We start from the raw sequence: 22,597 nt of genomic DNA, 5'->3' as shown, positions 1-22,597 counted from the left end.
TATATCCTATGCTTGTTTCTAAACAGTTTGTTGTTGTTTACAGGGGAGAGCGCAAGCCGAAGATCGACCTGTTCCGTACGTGTGTGGCGGCTATTCCCAGATTGATCCCAGATGGCATGAGCAGACAGGACCTCATAGAGCTGCTGGCCAAGTAGGTCACCACCACTACTACCACCACTACCATCACCACCACTACTACTACTACTACCATCACCACCACTACCACCACCACCACCACCACTACTACTACCACCACTATCACCACCACTACTACCACCACTACCATCACCACCACTACTACCACCACTACCATCACCACCACCACCACCACTACTACTACCACCACTACTACCACCACTACCATCACCACCACTACTACTACCACCACTATCACCACCACTACCATCACCACCACCGCTACCATCACCACCACTACCATCACCACCACCACTACTACTACTACCACCACTACCATCACCACCACCACTACTACCACCACTACCATCACCACCACTACTACTACCACCACTATCACCACCACTACCATCACCACCACTACTACCATCACCACCACCACTACCATCACCACCACTACCATCACCACCACCACTACCATCACCACCACTACCATCACCACCACTACCATCACCACTACCATCACCACTACTACTACTACCACCACTACTACCATCACTACCATCACCACTACTACTACTACCACCACTACCATCACCACCACCACCACCACCACCACTACTACTACCATCACCACCACTACTACCATCACCACCACTACCATCACCACCACCACTACCATCACCACTACTACTACTACCACCACTACTACCATCACCACCACTACCATCACCACTACTACTACTACCACCACTACTACCATCACCACCACTACCATCACCACTACTACTACTACCACCACTACTACTACCACCACTATCACCACCACTACCATCACCACCACTACCATCACCACCACTACTACCACCACTACCATCACCACCACCACCACCACCACTACTACTACCATCACCACCACTACTACCATCACCACCACTACCATCACCACCACCACTACCATCACCACCACTACCATCACCACCACTACCATCACCACCACTACCATCACCACTACTATTACTACCACCACTACTACCATCACCACCACTACCATCACCACTACTATTACTACCACCACTACTACCATCACCACCACTACCATCACTACTACTACTACCACCACCACTACTACCATCACCACCACTACCATCACCACTACTACTACCACCACCACTACTACCATCACCACCACTACCATCACCACTACTACTACTACCACCACTACCATCACCACTACTACCATCACCACCACTACCATCACCACTACTACTACTACCACCACTACCATCACCACTACTACCATCACCACCACTACCATCACCACTACTACTACTACCACCACTACCATCACCACCACTACTACTACCACCACTATCACCACCACTACCATCACCACCACTACCATCACCACCACTACTACCACCACTACCATCACCACCACCACCACCACCACTACTACCACCACTACCATCACCACCACTACCATCACCACCACCACTAACATCACCACCACTAACATCATCACCAGTAACATCACAACCACTACTACCATTGCCATTACTACCACCATCACCACCACCACTACTACCATCATCACTACTACCATCACCACCACCACTACTACCATCATCACTACCATCACCACAACTACCATCACCACCACAACTACTACCATCACCACTACTACCATCATCACCACCACTACTACCATCATCACTACCATCACCACAACTACTACCATCACCACCACTACTATCATCACCACTACTATCACCACCACTACCATCACCACCACCACTACTACCATCACCACTACTACTACCATCACCACCACTACCATCACCACCACCGCTACCATCACCACCACTACCATCACCACCACTACCATCATCACCAGTAACATCACCACCACCACTTCTACCATCACCACCACCATCACCATTACTACCATCACCACCACCATGCTCCTCTGATGACCAGGTTCTGCCCTGTATGGAACCATCACTCAATGATCCATCTCTCTAATCTCTCTATGCTTCTCTTTCTTTCTCTCTCGCTCCCTTTCTCTCCCTGCGTCTCCACCTCTTCCTCTCATTCCTCTCTTCCTCCCTCCCTCCCTCCCTCTCTCCTTCACCTCCCTCCCACCAGGCTGACCATCCACATGGACGAGGAGCTGAGGGGCCTGGCCTTCACCACCCTGCAGGCCCTGATGGTGGACTTCCCCGAGTGGCGCGAGGACGTTCTCTCCGGCTTCGTCTACTTCGTGGTGCGCGAGGTCACGGACGTCCACCCCACGCTGCTGGACAACGCCATCAAGATGCTGCTGCAGCTCATCATCCAGTGGCGGCAGGCGGTGCAGACCAGCAACAAGAGCCAGGAGGCCCAGGTAGGGGTTGCGCGCGTGTGTGTGTGTGTGTGTGTGTGTGTGTGTGTGTGTGTGTGTGTGTGTGTGTGTGTGTGTGTGTGTGTGTGTGTGTGTGTGTGTGTGTGTGTGTGTGTGTGTGTGTGTGTGTGTGTGTGTGTGTGTGTGTGTGTGTGTGTGTGTGCGTGCGTGCGCGCGTGTGTGTGTGTGTCCGCTTAACGGGCTTCAAGGGTCGCCCCCCCCCCCCCCCCCCCCCCCCCCCTCCGTGTGTAACCCGCCTCCGCGTGCTCCAGCAGGGCCCAGGCAGCGGGCCGTCCCTGCCCCTGGAACGCTCTCCTCTGTGGGGGGTGCTGCACGTGGTGGAGGGCCTGGCCCTGGTGGTGCTGTGCAGCTGCCGCCCCGGCACCCGTCGGCTGGCCGTCAACGTGCTCAAGGAGGTCCGCGCCCTGCACACCGCCCTGGGCATCGCAAAGGTAACCCGCTTCATCCAGCCGAAGATGGGACACATCTGACTAACACACCCCTGTACTACATCCAGCTGGGCTGCAAGCAGTGGAGCACATGGACACTCAGGCTCTCTCCTCTCTCTCCTATCCTCTCACTCCTCTCTCTCTCTCTCTCTATCTCTCTCTCTCTATCTCTCTCCTCCTCTCTCTTCCCCCTCTCTCTTTCTCTCTTTCCCTCTCTCTCTCTCTCTCTCTCTCTCTCTCTCTCTCCTTCTCAGGGAGATGAGGAGTTGGCCATAGATGTGATGGACAGATTAAGTGCATCAGTGCTGGAGAGCTTCATCCATCTCACTGGAGCTGACCAGGTACGAGACATTGTGCCACTTTCTCACACACGCACCCACACACACACACACACACATTTTCACACACTATCTCTCTTTCGCACGCACACACACACTCACATACTTCACCAATCCTCTCCTCCCCTGCAGACAAACCTGCTGTACTGCCCCAGCGGCATCGACCTGCAAACACTGGCGGAGTGGAGCTCCTCCCCCATCAGTCACCAGTTCGACGTGGTCAGCCCCTCCCACATCTGGGTGTTCGCCCACGTGACGCAGGGCCAGGACCCCTGGGTCATCAGCCTGTCCAGCTACCTTCGCCAGGAGCACCTGCCCAAGCACTGCCCCACCGCCCTCAACTACGCATGGATGTTTGCCTACACGCGCCTACAGCTGCTCTCCCCACAAGTGGACATCAAGTATGTTCTGTGTGTGTGTGGGTGGGTAGGGGTGTGTGTGTGCGTGTGTGTGCGTGCAAATGAGTGGGCAGTTGCTGCCATCCTGTCTGAGCAGCAGAGACCTCAATCTAGCCGCAGTCTCCTGTGGGTGAGGTCATTGCTAATAGATGGGCCAGCTGTAGCAGGACGTGAGCCCCGTCTGCTTACTAGGTGGTCGAGGAAGTGTCCGTCTGTTACGTGTGTGCGTGCGTGTGACGGGTTTTGAGACTGACTCGCTCGGGTTTTGAGCGTCGAATTGCCATCGTTGCCATCGTTATTCATCTCCTATTACACCCCCCCTCGCCCCCCACCCCATCCTCACACCGCCCCCCTCTGGCAGGAGGCTGTGGTCATCAAAGACCAAAACTGCTCGACACAGGAACATCTTTTTCCCCCGCGGCCATCGGCAACAACAACGCGGCTGCCCTCTGACTCTCTCCCCTCTGACTCTCTCTCCTCTGACTCTCTCTCCTCTGACTCTCTCCCCTTGACTCTCTCCCCTCTGACTCTCTCTCCTCTGACTCTCTCTCCTCTGACTCTCTCCCCTCTGACTCTCTCCCCTCTGACTCTCTCTCCTCTGACTCTCTCCCCTCTGACTCTCTCCCCCGCCCCCTGCGATCTCTGCACTAAATTGCCGATGTTTGCATCACTGCACTTTACGAGTCCTGTCACGCACTGTCCTGTCCTGTCCTGTCCTGTCTGTTTTGCTGTAAGCACAACGGGTTGGAAAAAAATCCTATGTATGTAAAGTACAATGGCAATGAATGAATTCTGATTCTTGATTGTGATTCTTTATCCTCCCAGCAGTCCCATCAACGCCAAGAAGGTGAACAGCGGCGGCGACTCCTACGTGGGACTCTGGAGGAACTACCTGATCCTGTGCTGTAGCTCGGCCACCCCCTCCTCCGCCTCCTCCTCCTCGTCCTCCTCCGCCTCTGGCTCCGTCCGCTGCTCGCCGCCGGAGACGCTGGCGTCCACGCCGGACAGCGGCTACTGCTACGACTCGAAGGTCAGCAGGGGCGCCACCGTCTCCTCCCTCCTCCTCCTCCCTCCTCCTCCTCCTCCTCTTCCTCTCGCCCATCCAAGCTGGAATCGCTGCCGACGTGTCAATGTAGTCGTAGATTTATTTATTTTTATCCATAGAGTTCAGTGTTTCCCCTACCATTGCCTTGGAGGGGCGGGACCTGCTCCCCCCCCCCCCCCCCCCCCACCCCTCCTGAAAGACCTAAAATGCCAAAAAAATAGCGGCATTTTAGATCGCTCTAATTTTTTGCATAAGTCAACAGAGTTTAACATAGTGATAATTAGCGTCGCGGCTAGCGGACATTTAATGACAGAGTGGGAGATGAAATGAAAATATTTTCTGTTGCCGTAGCTAGCTACATTAATGTAACCACAGTTTAGTCTATGCCTTATGATGTTAGTAGCTATGTAGGGCATACATTGTAGGCTAACATCAGACGTGTTGTGGACTAAATGTGTTAGTAATGTGTTGTTGCATGTCTATGACGACACTGTTGACACCATGTATCCATGACATGCCCATGACATGCCCACCACTATTATGTTTTCAGTCAGTTATGTTTTTACGAGTGATGCCAATCTGTGTTTGTGTGTGTGTGTGTGTGTGTGCATGTTCGTGTGTGTGTGTGTGTGTGTGTGTGCGCGCGTGTGTGTGTGTGCGCGTGCGCAGATTATCGGCACTCCGTCCCCGTCTTCCCTGTTCAAACATGTGGTCCCAATGATGCGCTCTGAGAGCATGGACATCACAGAGTCCCTGGTGCTGGGGCTTGGCAGGACCAACCCCGCTGCCTTCAGGTGAGGAGGGGGGGACGGAAAGAGAGACAGAGAGCCTGCGGAGAGAGATGTCGGCCAGGTGTCCTGGCATGTGATTGGCCTGTTGGAGGTTTATTGTCTGGGCAGAAGACTGAGGTGCTGTCTCAGTATTTGGTGTGTCCAGAATGTGCGACTGTCTGTCTGTGTTCCAGAGAACTGATAGAGGAGCTGAACCCCATTATAAAGGAGGCTCTGGAGAGGAGACCTGAGGTGGGTACTGACGGCTTTCACATCAATCCCTGTCTCTCACTGAAACAAGGTGTCAGTCCATTCTGTCCCCGAGTAACCCCGTCTCTCCTCTCTATCCCCTCCCCTCTCCCCTTCTCTCCTCTCCTCTCTTCTCCTCCCCCCTCTTCTCCTCCCCCCTCTTCTCTTCTCCTCACCCCTCTTCTCCTCTCTCCTCTTCTCCCCTCCTCTCCCCTCTTCTCCTCTCCCCTCTTCTCCCCTCTTCTCCTCTCTTCTCCTCTCCCCTCTTCTCCTCTCCCCTCTTCTCCTCATCCCTCTTCTCCTCATCCCTCTTCTCCTCTCCTCTCTTCTCCTCACCCCTCTTCTCCTCTCTCCTCTTCTCCCCTCCTCTCCCCTCTTCTCCTCTCCTCTCCCCTCCCCTCCTCTCCTCTCTCCTGTCCTCCAGAATGTGAAGCGGCGCAGGCGTCGGGACATCCTCAGGGTCCAGCTGGTCCGGATCTTTGAGCTGCTGGCCGATGCTGGGGTCATCAGTCAGACGTGAGTAGAGACCTGGACCACAGGTAGACCATATCTGACTAGACTGGACCACAGGCAGACCATATCTGACCAGACTGGACCACAGATAGACCATATCTGACCAGACTGGACCACAGGTAGACCATATCTGACCAGACTGGACCACAGGTAGACCATATCTGACCAGACTGGACCACAGGTAGACCATATCTGACCAGACTGGACCACAGGTAGACCATATCTGACCAGACTGGACCACAGGTAGACCATATCTGACCAGACTGGACCACCGGTAGACCATATCTGACCAGACTGGACCACAGGTAGACCATATCTGACCAGACTGGACCACCGGTAGACCATATCTGACCAGACTGGACCACAGGCAGACCACATCTGACCAGACTGGACCACCGGTAGACCATATCTGACTAGACTGGACCACAGGTAGACCATATCTGACCAGACTGGACCACAGGTAGACCATATCTGACCAGACTGGACCATAGGTAGACCATATATCTGACCAGACTGGACCAAAGGTAGGCCACAGTTCTATAGAATATAGAATGCTAGTATGCTGACGTCTGTGTGTCTGTGTGTGTGTGTGTGTGTGTGTGTGTGTGTGTGTGTGTGTGTGTGTGTGTGTGTGTGTGTGTGCGTGCAGGGCTAGTGGGGGTCTGGATGGGGAGAGCTACTCTCTGAACGGGACCCTGCTGGAGTATGTGGACCTGACCAGGCAGCTGCTGGAGTCGGAGAACGACAAGGACTCGGACACCCTGAGGGACATCCGCTGTCACTTCAGCGCTCTGGTGGCCAACATCATCCAGAACGTCCCAGGTACCACACACTCTCACACACACACACACACACACATTTCCACAGTAATATGGACAGGGGTTACGAGCTTTCATATAGCATAGCTCTGTTAATCTCATCAAGTGAGAGATATTGGTAGAGATACCAGGTAGCTATATATTCATGTCTCCTCAGTTATCTCTATGTACACATGACCTGCGTTCAAGGGTGCTTGTACTGGATGGGTGTGCTCTACTCCTTAATTCCGTTTTCACATAACACACACACACACACACACAAGCCCCAGCGCCGTCAACATTCACCACCTGTGATAACGGCTACCGGAAGCTGACGGTGTCCCCGTGTGTCCCCCAGTGCACCAGCGCAGGTCCATATTCCCCCAGCAGTCCCTGAGACACAGCCTGTTCATGCTGTTCAGCCACTGGGCCGGGCCCTTCAGCATCATGTTCACCCCCCTGGACCGCTACAGCGACCGCAACATGCAGATCAACCGCCACCAGTATTGCGCCCTCAAGGTACGACCGGCGCCGCGCCGTCGACGAGACCCCCCCACCACCGCCGAGAGGCACACACACTCCCCCCCGAGTCCTGTCCTGTTAACTGTGTGTGTGTGTGTGTCCCTGCAGGCCATGTCTGCTGTGCTGTGTTGCGGGCCAGTAGCAGATAACGTGGGCCTCTCGTCCGACGGCTACCTCTACAAGTGGCTGGACAACATCCTTGACTCGCAGGACCGCAAGGTAGAGGGAGGAGGAGCACCTCCACGCCGCATCCGCCACCCAGGCCCTGGATGGACAACCTAGCTACTGAATTCCTCCTGCTCTGTCTGTGTGCTGACCTACCCCCCTCTCTCTTCCTCTCTCTCTCTCTCCCTCTTGCTCTCTCTCTCTCCCTCTCTCTCTCCCTCTCTCTCTGTCTCTCTCCCTCCCTCTCTCTCTCTCTCTCTCTCCCCCTCTCTCTCTCTCTCTCTCCCCCTCCCTCTCTCCCCCCCCCCCCCCTCTCTCTCCCTCTCTCAGGTGCACCAGCTGGGCTGTGAGGCGGTGATGCTCCTGCTGGAGCTGAACCCGGACCAGAGCAACCTGATGTTCTGGGCGGTGGACCGCTGCTACACCGGGTCCCGCCGCCTGGCCGCCGGCTGCTTCCGGGCCATCGCTAACGTCTTCCACAACAGGCACGTCCAGGGGCCACCGCACTGTCCCTCTGGGAGGGGATGTGTCTTCTCTGTGTGTGTGTGTGTGTGTGTGTGTGTGTGTGTGTGTGTGTGTGTGTGTGTGTGTGTGTGTGTGTGTGTGTGTGTGTGTCTCTGTGTGTGTGTGTCTGTGTGCGTTCCTCCGTCCCACTGCCCCACCAGGCTGACCCCTTGCGTGACCTCTCCCCTCCTCAGGGACTACCAGTTTGACACTGTGGTGCTGCTGAACCTCATCCTGTTCAAGGCAGCCGACTCCTCCAGGGACATTTACGAAGTAGCTATGCAGCTGCTGCAGGTGGGCCCCCAACCCTCTCTGGACACGCATCACTTCCTCTGAGCAAACGGCACCGGCTCACAGACACCACAGTCACGAGCGCTGATATTTATAGATATTAGCTAGTCAGGCTTGGTTCCTCATACCCATGCACAGATACACGGTTAGCTAGGCTTGGTTTGATAGTAGAGTGAGTTCAAGTGTAGTGACAGTGTAGTATTCTCTGTGTGATTTAAAAAAACCGAAGAGAATACTAATGTGAACAATCCATTGAAACGTTGCGATAGAATAATACGAAGGCGTTAGTAAAGTGCCGTTGTTTATCTTTCTATCGTAACTTCTTCGATGCCCGATGTCACACTGTTTTAGACGCGCTGCTCTTCAGCTCCTCTCCTCTGTGTGGTCGCAGATCCTGGAGCCCAAGCTGTTCCGCTACGCCCACAAGCTGGAGATCCAGCGCGCCGACGGCATCCTGACCCCGCCCTCGCCACTGCCCCACCTCTACTCCGTGTCCTACTACCAGCTGTCCGAGGAGCTGGCCAGGACCTACCCCGAACTCACCCTGCCCATCTTCTCAGGTCTGCGGCCTGGCACGCTTTATGAACACACACACAAACACACACACTCACACTCACACACACACACACACACACACACAGGCACAGGCACACGCACACACACACACAGGCACAGGCACACACAGGCACAAACATACACACACAGGCACAGGCACACACAGGCTCAAACACACACACGCAGTGTGTACACTCACACACACTGACACAGAAGTCGCCACTGACACCAACACATAGGAATGCTTTTGTTTTCCTGTGCTACCCAATCGTCACAATCTTCACTCTCTTGCCGTTTGCCGTGACCCACAGTCACCGCCTACAGTTGCAAGCCTTATTATGAGTGTGTGTTCTGCCCGTCCCCTCCAGAGGTGAGCCAGCGCATCCAGACAGCGCACCCCGGTGGCCGGCAGGTGATGCTGCACTACCTCCTGCCCTGGATGAACAACGTGGAGCTGGTGGACTTCAAGCCGTCGGCGCGGCGCCAGGAGGAGCCTCCGGCCTGCGAGGAGGAGGAGGAGGAGGACGGTGTCCGCGAGCGTGATATGATGATGGTCAACAGCCGCCGCTGGCTCCGGGGGGAGGGATGGGGCTCACCGCACGCCACGACCATGGTGCTCAACAACCTCATGTTCATGACGGCCAAGGTACGGGCCGCAACCCCGCGTCAACCCCGTCATACCGCACAACCTTGCGTAATTCTGTATTTTTGTAGTAGTATTTTAGAGCTGGTGCTCATGGGTAATGAGCTCTAGGGCACTCTAGAGATGAGAGCTGTGTTCCAAGAGCTTTTTAGCGCAGCGCCATCAGCTCTAGTGTCGTGTAAAATAATTTACTAGGTCTTAGGTCAAATTCCAAGAAATAAATCTAAGTCCAGATTGGTTTCAAAGGTCCAAAATAACTTCAGAGTCCGAGAAGAAAAAACAACTGGAGGCACAAAGAGTCCAAATGCGATTTGACTTTAATGCTTTTCAGAAACAAACAGCATGTAAGTCGGAGCTTCCCCGGGAAAGAACAACTTTTCCCTTTGTCTACTTGACCTTTATAGTCTTATCTACAAACACTCCCCTCCACCCTTGACCACATCCCATTTTCCATACATCACTACTTCTCGCCACCAATCAAATGATGTCTAGTTTTGCTGGCTCAGCAAATAACTCATGTCCATATATGTCCTACATCCGTGCCCCCCCCCCCCTCCCAGCTTCCTGGGTGCCCCCCCTCCCAGCTTCCTGGGTGGAAGGACTGTCTGCTTTTTGAGAGGAAATGGGGCCCTTCCGGAATCTCAACTGCCCCCCCACAGGAAAAGGAGCAAATACTTTATGCAACCTCTGCATAATCAGCACTATTCTCTGGCTGCTATTGGCCAAGGCTACTTGAAACCAGGCCAGGAATTTCAGCAGGAAGAAGAGAAAAAAAGCCTCTTGTATGCTCAGGCTGGGTGCACATTTATGCTTTCCCGTGTTAACCTGATTCAGTGGGGACATTCCCTTCTCTACACATCCGCTCCCGATGGCTACATCTGGTGGTGACTCTTTATACTACTATCCCTCATGAGCAGATCAGCCTTTACAAGATTACAATATCATGACATGATTATAATGCAGGGGAACTGAATCAATTTAAATCACTACAATCCCCCCTATGTGACAATAATAGTTAGTCACATTCAGACCCAACATTTCCAATATTACTGATTAAATAATTCAACATAAACAACAACACATAGATATGAGAGTACGGTTATAGACCGCACGTATACGCAGCTCTTTATGGCTGGACGACCCGAACAACATTCCCCTCCCTTGCTCACACATGTTTTATCCGTCTCCTGACCATAGAGATCCTGCTCAATTCGGCAAAGTTTGTTCTACATATCTTCAGCTATATTACAAGACCTTATGTAGGTGTATGGTTTACACAACACACAGATAGAGTAAAAACACAGTACACAGTACAAGCCACATCACCATTAACTGAACACGGCAAATTGGATAATTATTCCACCTATAGCAATCACCTTCTACCAGTTACCCTTAAGTAAATTAACACAAGGGGATGTTCCGCGGGTTTGAGTTCCTAAAAACCCCACCATTGCCCAACATAATAACGCCCTTGTGCACAAAAATAACTCTGTCTGCGAGAAACTTTACAAACCACTTAAGCCTATGTAACTGAGGTTCTAGTACTTGGATAAACACCACTTCATCCTTTTGTTTGTCTTATTTGGAAATGGTTATGGCCGAACAGCACTTTGGGTGCAGGAACAGTAGTACAAAAAGACCGTCTTAAAACATCAATAAAAACTGAAAACTATTTCTAGAACATTAGTTACAGTATGTTCTTGATGGTTATAATGTTGATTGTATAGTGACCAAGTCTACTTACTACAGTGGTATACATTACTTCCGATCACTTTACAAGTATTATTGTGGGGTACACTTGATTATACATGTTATATTGATCCCACATAACCCCCTACGCAGGGGTCTCTCTTCAGTTACAGCTCGTCGAGCCTGCTTCCTAGGGCATCCATTCTGGCGATGAGGTAGAACAAGTGACGGCGGTTTTCCTCAACGATTTGCCTCGTGCTGAGCCTCCTCCCGGGCGTCATCGTGGGGATAGACTGATCCTGATAATATCTGATGCGACGCTGGCCCGCACGGCGCAGACGGCGCATCTCTGATTTATCCTGACGGGCGGGCAGCTTATCAACAAGTTTTTTGAACCTGGCCAACGGCATTCTACCCAGGCGCTCCTCTGTGCTAGGGGTGCAGGGAAACCATGACAGATCCATGTCCTCCTCTGAGGAAATGTAGCTGTTGTTCTCCGACCAGTTGCGTGACCTGGAGCGCTCTGGGGGTGTGGCCAGCGGCTCCACCTCGATGGGACCAAACGGGCTTTGGGGTACCACCACTCTAGGCGTGCCCTGCATGTCTACTCTCCCCTTGATGGTGCTTCTGCTGAGATGAGTGATGATGCTGCTACTGGCACCTGGGAGTGACCATTCCTTTTGAGGGACGGGAGTCATCATCGATGACCGGGGAGCAGACTGCGGGGTTTTGAACCGGGTGGGTGAATTAGCTGGTGTAGTGGATGGCCAGAGTGTCGCGCGGTGTCTCTTGAAGGCTGAATCAGGGGTCATCGGGCACATCTCGAGGGTTGGAGGACCGGTAGGTTCAGGGTGTTGCACGGCGTATCTCATAGGCAGGAGGATTGGTTGGTGGTCCTGGGACAGCTGCATCTTCCTCCCAGGCTACACGACCTGTGGGGGGTTATGAAGTAGGCCCAGGGGGTACACTGCTCTATCTCTACATGGGGCATCTCATCTAACACTCTAGACCCGTGCGTGACCCTCCTGAGAGTCATCCTGACCTGTGGGGAACTGGCCTTGCCTAGGGGCCCTATGGGTTGCCAGGACTGCTGATTCCCCATGAATTAGACGCTAATTGTGGATGGGGGTATTCTATATTACCTGCTGCCCATCGGTTGCGGTAGGAGGCAGATGGTAGGGGTACACTCGTCGAACCCTAATAGGGATATTAGAGGCTTTTTACTGCGGCTGCACGATATTGACAGAAACATACATTGCCGCTATACACTTTTTTTTTCCAATATATTTGGCGATATGTAAAACCCGGCGTGGGACGCTCCCGATTGGTTTTAGTCATCTTCTTTTATCTTGCTAATTGCTACCTGTGCTGTCGCCAGGCTTTTTACTACATCAGCCTTTCGGTAGCCGAAACAATGCCAAATGTCAGACGTTGACTTTCTTTCAACCACTAAATCCGCTCTATCTATATTTTATTTTGTTCGGATATGCTGTTTGATTTGAATATCTTCTGCTTTTCTCGGCTGTTCTCTGTTATTCTTTTATGCATTATACCTGTCAAAACACAATTTCCAAACGGTCAGAGTAGAGAGATAGAAAAACCCAGCTGGTAGGTTACTGAAAGAATGAATACTGCGGAAATTTAGTCTATTGACTTTGTTTGTTTTTTTTGAATTCTCACTACATGGCAGAAGAAAAATAGCTTTTAGAGTAGCCTACCATCTGCTCGTTTTACACTTCCCTGACTGCGCACCCAAATCTCTGCTTGATTCCTAGCATTCTGAATGCTACTCTGACCATGATTCCCCCAAAGTGTCGTCCATTATCAGAACTATAGAATTATTTGCCACTGACCTAGCATCTAGTCCTGGCGTGGGTAAGGGATGTGCGCAGCGACTACTTTTATTGACGATTAGACGGTGATTTTATAACTGATAACATGACTAGTCAAAAACAAGATTCTCAAGTTTCTACAACACGCTTGAGTATTGGGATTTAGTCATACTATATTGTTGCACATATTTCTGTCACGTCTTGACTCAAACAAATTATTCGGCTATTACTCAAACAAATTATTCGGCTATTTTAATTAATATAAGCACACTTTAGTGGCAATGTGCCGTGCTGCTAACCATTGAATAGCATACAGCGAAATACTATAATATTAAAGACTCGGAGGCCCAATGAATTGTTGGGCCTACATTTGTGCTTGTTAGTCTTCTGGCCTAGGCAATAGGCCTATTGATTTCTCCTTTTTTCCTTTTTGTCATGCACATTGGTGCTGGCGCTTAAGTCTTTCGGACCTCCCATCCAGGGCGCAGTCCCAGGCTAGACCCCGTTCCGTCCGAGGCCCCAAGCCAGGCTCCCCTGGAATGAGAGCTCAGCCTTCTGCTTCCCGGTGTCTTCTTTTCAAAGCCCACCGATCACAGAAGCACTACTCGCCTACTAACGCATTCGCTTTTGGCTTGTAGTGGCCTGACTGTACATTGAGCCGAGCGCGGCGGCCATCTTGTGGTCTTACTGCCCTATGCGACCCGACCGGCCGGTGACCCAGTCGATAGCGATCCCGGACACCGTAGTGATTGTTAGTCACCCAGCTCAGAACCGACGGTCTGATCCTAATTCCACTTGTGCTATGGATATTAGAACTTTGACCGTTTTCACCAGCCTTGCCTATTCACAGAGGTCGTCTCTAACGCCCCTCTGCTAGGTGTGGACTGTCGTCCACGTACCACACAGTGCCAACCCCTTAACGGCGACACAGTGCTGACTAGACGGTACCAGAGCAGTATGTTAATTCATACTTCCTCAGACACGGGGGCCTTCAGTCGTCTCCCCAGCACTATATCACCATTTAACGTGCCTTTTGGGACCTTGCGGTCCCGCCCCCGTCTGTTTTAGGCTAGGTCCAGGGGTGCCCACTCCCCCTCCCTAACCTAATACAATTGTGGTGACTCACTAACACATTTATTTTCATTACGATTTTAAACAAGAAAAAATCTCTACTGTACCCGCCAAGAAAAAAAAAAATCTCTACTGTACCCGCCATATACTGTTTCACCTCCCCCTGGCGCAATGGTCAATACCATGCGCATCTCTAATTACACACCAGAATTGACTGTCCACGTGGACTCGAATGGAAACTAATGCATTCGAGAGGTCTACACTTGTGAACCATTTAGCATTTTTAACTCTCCACTCTGTCAGTTCTTCAGGCCCCGCACCTTTTTTCCCTGAAAGATAGGTGTGCGCACCTGGTTGCCCATGGGTAACTCACTGATTACTCCTTTCTTAAGCAAAGCTTTAAACACAGGCCTAATTGCCCTCCATGCTTCAGGCTTGACCGGGTATTGTTTCAGACAAGGGCGATACTTCCACCTGGGTGAAACAACAACCGGTGGGGCCAAATTCACTAAACCCCACATCATATTTCCCTGTTGTTCACAGATCTGGGAGGGTAGCCAGACGCTCCTCATCTCCCAGTTCTGTGCACAATCTGACAAATCACTTCGTTACATTTGACAACAAAACAGACGCTCTTAGCTGCGTCAAAGGTAACTTCACATAATTCTTTAAACAGGCAGTCACTCCCCACTTGCTTGAACATTTGTACATGGGGGAGGATTGATGAGTTGCACCACCAATCGTCTGGTATCACATGACACCCTCGTATCCATGGCCCCAAATCGCACCATTGATCCTTTGGCGCTTCACTAGAGACACATGAGGAGAAGAATCAGGCATGTTAAATAGACCCTTCTGGGTTTCAGTCAATTTAACAGAAGCGGCACAATTGGCTCCATGCCGACAAGTAGCTCAAACTTAACGCTGTCTCCATCTGCTCCTCCTCCCACCTTTCCTCAAATCTGCTCTCCCTTCCCTCGTGCACATGAGCCGGTGCACCTTATAACATAAGCTCAGTGTCTCCCCTAAGCGTGTGCGTGCATGAGAGAGCAAATCAGTGGTAGGAGAAGTGATCAACCATTAATATACATACAGTGGCTGTTTTTCTCTATGCCCTCTCTTGTGGTGGTGTATCTCGGGCATCGCACCCTGTGAGTGGTGTAAGCAATGCTTCTAAATCAGTGATTCTATTCTGCACTAATACTTGTGTATCAGGGGAAAATGGAACGAACTCACCCCCATCGCCTCGTGCCGCCCGCCAGTGCCCCTCCTCCCGTGTTTTTGATTCCTTGCGTCTGCATCTTTGCATTTGGGTTGTTCGCTGGTCAGTAGCGATGGCGCTGCTCCTGGCCTCCCTCAAAGTTCTCCGGGCATTCATTCTTCCAGTGTCCAAATTTACCACATAGTGCACACAGAGAGTTTTATGGGGTCTTCCTGGCCCTCATTGTTTTGTCTTGAAGATGTCTCCGCTCTGGTTCTGCTGTCTGTCTCTTGTTCTGTTAATACGATTGCTGTGTCGTTCCATGTTATGTCGTGCCGTGAGCTATTAGATACATTGGATTTCCCCAAGGGGATTCATAAAGTATCTTTCTATCTATATCGGTCGTGGAACGCTCCATCAAACTTTCCCCCACACTCCTGCCGGTTGGGCAGCGTCAGTGCTCGCTTCATGATTTCTGCTGCTGTGTAGGATCTCCGTACACGTTCGGCACCTCTATCATTTGGAAACCGTCCAGCCTGGATTGATTCAGTGGGCTGGTAGGCTGTCCCCCTCCTGGTTTGAGCTGTGGAGGGTTGAGGCGTCACTGTCACACTACTCCCGTGGCTGCTGTAATTCTCAGTCTCTGTCTGTATGGCCGCTCGTCTGGGCGTCAGATTTTCAGCCAAGAATGTTCGTATCTGTTCAACAATGTCTGATGTAGCCCCTCCATGGGTCACCTTTGTGACATCTTGGGCTGACCCCACTAGTGACAATGCCAGCATTTGATGACGTGCGGTTGCACGTAGCTTTTCTGGTTTTGGCACACCACGCTGGGGCCCCCCCCGTCTGGCCAGTGGAAGGTCTGTGACTGGATCTGTCGGAGTTGCGCTCCTGACCCTCCTGCTCCGTCTCCTCGCTGGTGTGGATGTGTGCTGTGGGTGTGGTATGGTGGTGGTAGGGTGGCGTCCTGCTGCGCTGGTGGAGGGTAGCTGGCCTTGGACCGGTCTTGTGGCACGGCAGTAGGCGGGAAAGGGCACTGCAGGCTGGCATCTGCGGATGAGAGAAAGTGCACCCCATCCCCGTTTTCTTTTTTCCCACTGCTGCTTACCTTGCCTAGTTCTTGCCTGCTCTTTCCACTTCCTGAACATCTTTGTCTTCCTCCTTATCTACTCTCTTAGTTATTCCCTGTTTATTTATTTATTTATTTTTCGCTCATGCTTATTGCTTTCTCTCTCAAAATTGTGTGTTATAACTTTATAAGGCTCGCTTTGCCTCCCTCTCCTCAATGGTCAATTTTGCTCTCAATTTTGGGAGTTTATGGCCCAATTAATTTTACTGTAAGAAACAGAGAGTGGTGGTGCAGAACAGAGTAAACAAACAATTTATATGCTGAGATTGTGCACTGTATGTAAATTCACCCTCGACCATCTCAATCTATGAACCCAGGACCACGTTCCCAGATAGTCCATAGGCACATGAAAACAAATAGAAAATATAGCTACAAGCAGCAATAACGGGGCTAAGCGCGACTCACGCATCAAAGCCAACAAGCGAAACATGCCATAGCCACATTGGAGCTATGCATATAAGTGTCTGTGTCTTCTGACCAGGGAAATCAGGTTAAATTCATGCAACAGCATCATCATCATACAACTGCAATCACATTCAATTCATCTGAAGGCGTCAAACGAGTGTCAGGTTTTTTTCAAGCACCTCATTACATTAATTATATTTTGGGACATATTTTTTTGGACCTATTTGTCTACATGTCTACAGGCCACATGGTTATTCTCCAGGCCTTCCACCTGCCTGGAAGTCACACATTTACCATCAAGTCTCAGTGTGGGGATAGCTTGATAATTCAGCTATCTGTGAACCACACTCACAACTCTTGTTTCTCTCTAAACCTAACATTTCTCAGAAGAATGCCCCCCTACACTTGGTGTGTTTAGGCTATGTAGTCTATGTGCTACTGTGCTCTCTCAGGATGAATTGTTTAGGCTAAAGGCTACTACCCTCTCCCTGGTTGAAGTGTGTGAGTTATAGACCACTCCCCTCTTCCCAGGCTTAAGGTTACTAGCCTATCCATTGATGAAGTGGGTAGAATGTAGGCTACTACCCTCTCCATGGGTGGAAGTATGTAGGCCATAGCTGATAATAACTGTTGTGGGGGGTTGCAATTGTATCAATTGACAACAACGTTTATGTCAATATCAAAATAGAATCTGATGCTTTTGCGTCCAATTAGAAGGTTGTAGAGCATGCCATGAACTACCCAAACAAGCAATATAAACCCCATCTAGCCACAAGGGGTGCCACAGCAATCAATTGTGTTTCAGCCATTTTTAAGCATTTTGGCTTGTTGTAGCGCCCCCCTGTGGCCAATCTGCGTCACATTTCTCCAACTTGCCTTAAGATATGCTCTGGTACTGTTGTACCAGGAATTGGAAAAATTGGCCTGGCGGTTAGGCCTAAACAGGAAGTGAGCTCTCTAGTGCCCTCTGCAATTTTCATTGCCTCATAGTGGCTGTTCAATTCAAATTTTCCAACTTTTGCCGAGATGGAATTGTAGATATTCAATGCTAGATTACATCTACTGAGATTCATGTAGATTGATAAAACTCCCTAGGAGGAGATAGATTTTAAGCGTTTTACAATAAATTAAAATCACAGAAATCTACATAACCTGAAGTTACGGGTTCTTGAGGCAAATTTGTTCACCATAATTAGACTCAAATGTGTTTAAAGTGTCATGCCTCTAGCTCAAAGGGGGATAAGTTATGGCTGTTCAAAGTTTGCATTTTACGCCTTTTTGGCCAATTCATGTGAGACTTGCTTCACGGCTACAGGCCCTAAGCCTCTACCAATGGGGCCAGCCATAGGCTCCCATGGCAGATGAATAATAATAACACTAACAATTACAATAGGTGCCTCGCACCTTCGTGCTTGGCCCCTAAATAATAATAACTAAAACAAACAAGCAGATAATTCAACACAAGGAAGTCCTACACTTGATCAGCTTATAAATCAACTAGTTCATTCTGTCCTCGATGTGCCGTGTCGGTGGTCGGAGTACAGTTGACCATTTTGATCTCCTTTTCTGGAATCAGAAACAGTACAAAGACAATACAGGAAAATAGTTTCCTTACACAGAATTGAATGCTTCTCATGTTATTTAACATATGCAAATCGCTTCAATACCCCCGCGTGGAAATATCCATTCATCTCTCATTTATTCTACTTCATAATTTGTTCTTATATCCCAACAAAATAGTGTGGATGACTCTAACTATAGAAGTCGCTACTTTCATATTGATAACATTATCACAAACGTTTTGCAACAACACAGAGAAACTTGAGTAGACTAATGTCAGGACTTACAACAAAAGATAAAGACTGGAGCTGCAAGACGCATGATTCATCATGAAATGCCCACATATTTCCTGATCACGTGTCACATGACTTGACGCTGACTAGAGTAACTATTTCATAATAAAAGTATGTTTCACATAGAACATGTCAGTTCTGACAAAACAAAACAAAATACAGACTAATATTCAGTACCTCGCTTTCCTTGTGAAAACGGTTATTACAACAACCACGTTGAAATTCCTATACTGCAGTTTTATTATTATTTTTGGTTTAGTTAGTTTAGTTTGTTAGTTAGTTAGTTAGTTAGTTTACAGTAGGCTTATAGACACCAGTGCCTCTAGGGTAGCCTACTATACTAAAGACCCAAAATATTAAACCCCAACAGTTTAACAAACAGTAGAACAAACAATAAAACAAACAACCAATAGAACAAATGTTCAAATATTTTCTTGGTGCATTTTATATATATTTATTAATACTTGTTTCTATTGAAATGCTGGGTGGGGCGGAGGACTGGAGCACCGGGCCGTCCCCCTCGTTACTCAGCCTCTGTGAATCCGGTGAGTGTTGAAAGCCTCTTAATTAGCGGGGTGATCAGTCTGACGGTGCCGCGCGTCTCGCCGCCCCTCGCCCGGACCAGCATTCCTTGTTAGGGACATCAAATTGTAATGGATTCCTTTGAAAGGGTAATAACCTCAAAACCACACTGGTGAACTTTGAAATAGGAAGAAAACTATATATCCCAAAATAAGAAATGCTCTGGCCAGAGGACACTTCAGAACAGACACCAAGTTGCATCTGAGGAGAAGTGCAAAGAAATTGTTAGTCAGTGATAGTTTTCTTATACAGTAGACAATTTCGAAATTTAAAAATCAACCGTGTAGCGAACGCTCTTTCATCTAGGCTATTTGGCACGGTAGTCTATCCTGGTCTTTATCACCTAAAATCAAGCATGAGGCAAAAACAAAACATAAAATTATTTTATTCTACATAAAAATCTCGTCTCTACCCCTCTCATGCCAGGCACGAGTGTGTGTGTGTGTGTGTATATGTGATTATATTGTGAATGTGTGTCTGTGTCTTTTCTTTTTGGCACTGCTCTCTAAGAGAAGTTATGTTTCTCTGTATAATACTTTTAATGTCTTATGTAAAGCACCTTGAATTGCCCTGTGGCTGAAATGTGCTATATAAATAAACTTGCCTTGCCCTGTATTGTGTGCGTGTGTATGTGTGTGCTTGTAAGAGGGTACATGTGTGTGTGTGTGTGTGTGTGCTTTGTAAGAGGGCACATGTGTGTGTGTGTGCTTGTAAGAATGTTTGTGTGTGTTGTCAGTGTGTGAGAGGACGTGTAGGGTGAGTGTGTGAGAGGGAGGGTGCGTGTGTGTAAATGTGTGTTTGTATTGAGTGTGTGCGTGTGTGATGTATGCTCTGTGTTGTATGAGTGAGTGTGGTGTGCGTGTGTGTGTGGGAGTACTTGCTGTGTAGGTGTGTGTATGTTGTGGAATGTGTGTCTGGTTTAAGCGTGTGTGTGTGTGTGTGTGTGCGTGGTGAGTTTAGCGTATAGGGTGTGTGTATGTATGTGTGTGTGGCGTGCTCGTAGGAGGGTGCGTGTGTGTGTGTGGTGATTTTAGCGTATAGGGTGTGTGTATGTGTGTGTGTGTGGTGTGAGTGTGTGAGAGGGCGTGTAGGGTGAGTGTATGAGAGTGAATGTGTGTCTGTATTGAGTGTGTGCGTGTGTGATGTATGCTCTGTGTTGTATGAGTGAGTATGGTGTGCGTGTGTGTGTGGGAGTACTTGCTGTGTAGGTGTGTGTATGTTGTGGAATGTGTGTCTGGTTTAAGCGTGTGTGTGTGTGTGTGTGTGTGGTGATTTACTGTAGGCTACGTGCGTGCGGGTGTGTGTGTGTGTCTTGTGGACTGAACTCGCTTTATGTGATGAGGGCTGGGACAGAGAGAGAGATTAAACAAATCAAAGAACTTTCATTTACAGCAACAGAATAACCAGAGACCAAACCACTGCGACGATGCAAATAAAGTGCCTGCTCTCCAGTATTATATACGCTCAACAGCTTGTTTTTGCTTATGGTGCCTGTTGCTTGGTTTTTTTTTTTTTTTTTTTAGTCCATCCTGTCACGGCCGCTATTCCTTTTTCTACTTTGTGAATTTATTTCATGATGGCTGGGCCCCACGTGGGCCGTGATCCTCACTTCACTGTCTTTTCTTATCTGCTTAAATTTATGGGCTACCGATACATGAAAGCCTGTTGGGCCCTTTACAATAGTAAATTACGGCCTCGCTATTCTGAACTCAATAGTAACACTTATTTATAAACTACATACGGTTTTAAATCATAGAACCACTCGCTACACTTTTTAGGTAAAGAAAAACAACCCACAACCCAAAATTATTCTATTCTCACAATACATCGCGACTCTCATACTATTTTACTCCGCCGGCATACTTATTTACACTTATTTACAAATACTTCTCTGATCAGATTTATTGCCCTCTCGGCAGCGCGTCGCCTACTGTAAGAGCACACACAGGCTCTATCTAGCTACTCACACAGGTAACTTCTTATCTTAGTTACTCAAACAGGTAACTTCTTAAACGTGTACACACAGACACTTTTAATCTTAGTTACTCAAACAGGTAACTTTTTAAACGTGTACACACAGACACTATTAATCTTAGTTACTCAAACAGGTAACTTTTTAAACGTGTACACACAGACACTATTTATCTTTTAACCAAACGTCAGAGGAGGAATTTAAACCTGACTAGGCTAATTTATTCCTCAAAAGTATCAATCCTACAAATGTATCTCTCGTACTATTTCAACATACTGTAACTCTGGCTGTACTATACATTTCTCAACACTGGTGTTACGGTACTCAAGAATTATTAGCCTGTGCATGGCTGAGCTAGTCATGCAAAAAGCCAACTGCTATTCATTCACACTTTCCGCTCACACATGCAGAGCACATAAAGCACAAAGCATAAAGCATAAAACACATACGACATTTATGACAAACGATCGCATAGGATTCTCGGTGCCTTTGATGTTTTAAATGGACCAAATCTGATAAACATGATTTAAAGTAAGATTTATTCTAGATTCTTTGAAGAGGGGCGTTTTAATTACCTGCAGCCCGGGCGGATCTTGACCACGTCAAACACACGTTAAAATGAATTAGCAGATTTTATAAATGGCTCTGCCTTACCTTGTAATTTAGGGCCCTGTGTGTCTGACGCGGACAGGTCCGTGTCCTGGCGTAGGGTAGTGGATGCCTCCTCCTCCTGGCTGGCTCGCCATTTGTCGTGTAAAATAATTTACTAGGTCTTAGGTCAAATTCCAAGAAATAAATCTAAGTCCAGATTGGTTTCAAAGGTCCAAAATAACTTCAGAGTCCGAGAAGAAAAAACAACTGGAGGCACAAAGAGTCCAAATGCGATTTGACTTTAATGCTTTTCAGAAACAAACAGCATGTAAGTCGGAGCTTCCCCGGGAAAGAACAACTTTTCCCTTTGTCTACTTGACCTTTATAGTCTTATCTACAAACACTCCCCTCCACCCTTGACCACATCCCATTTTCCATACATCACTACTTCTCGCCACCAATCAAATGATGTCTAGTTTTGCTGGCTCAGCAAATAACTCATGTCCATATATGTC

The 22,597-nt window shown here is 49.1% G+C and overlaps 1 protein-coding gene across 9 annotated transcripts in view; it reads left to right on the top strand.

The window, feature by feature from the left end:
• Positions 1–22,597, top strand: part of fryl (furry homolog, like) — a 96,249-nt gene that overhangs the window by 44,958 nt on the left and 28,694 nt on the right. For 5 of the 9 annotated variants that reach the window (XM_084444410.1, XM_084444409.1, XM_084444405.1 and 2 more), the window contains 16 exons: positions 44–151; positions 2,284–2,521; positions 2,791–2,970; positions 3,222–3,308; positions 3,438–3,706; positions 4,529–4,733; positions 5,418–5,542; positions 5,713–5,770; positions 6,192–6,283; positions 6,930–7,102; positions 7,436–7,596; positions 7,708–7,818; positions 8,095–8,249; positions 8,463–8,562; positions 8,951–9,119; positions 9,483–9,760. In XM_084444410.1, coding sequence (XP_084300536.1) covers positions 44–151; positions 2,284–2,521; positions 2,791–2,970; positions 3,222–3,308; positions 3,438–3,706; positions 4,529–4,733; positions 5,418–5,542; positions 5,713–5,770; positions 6,192–6,283; positions 6,930–7,102; positions 7,436–7,596; positions 7,708–7,818; positions 8,095–8,249; positions 8,463–8,562; positions 8,951–9,119; positions 9,483–9,760 — 2,509 coding nt within the window. The remainder of the gene's footprint in view (positions 1–43; positions 152–2,283; positions 2,522–2,790; positions 2,971–3,221; positions 3,309–3,437; positions 3,707–4,528; positions 4,734–5,417; positions 5,543–5,712; positions 5,771–6,191; positions 6,284–6,929; positions 7,103–7,435; positions 7,597–7,707; positions 7,819–8,094; positions 8,250–8,462; positions 8,563–8,950; positions 9,120–9,482; positions 9,761–22,597) is intronic. The other 4 variants (XM_084444407.1, XM_084444413.1, XM_084444412.1 and 1 more) reach the window with 2 other exon arrangements.

This window comes from Borostomias antarcticus (genome assembly GCF_949987555.1).
Source record: "Borostomias antarcticus genome assembly, chromosome: 10".
In the NCBI taxonomy this organism is placed as follows: domain Eukaryota; kingdom Metazoa; phylum Chordata; class Actinopteri; order Stomiiformes; family Stomiidae; genus Borostomias; species Borostomias antarcticus.
The sequence above is the reverse complement of the archived record's forward strand: the minus strand, read 5'-3'. Positions and strand labels throughout refer to the sequence as shown.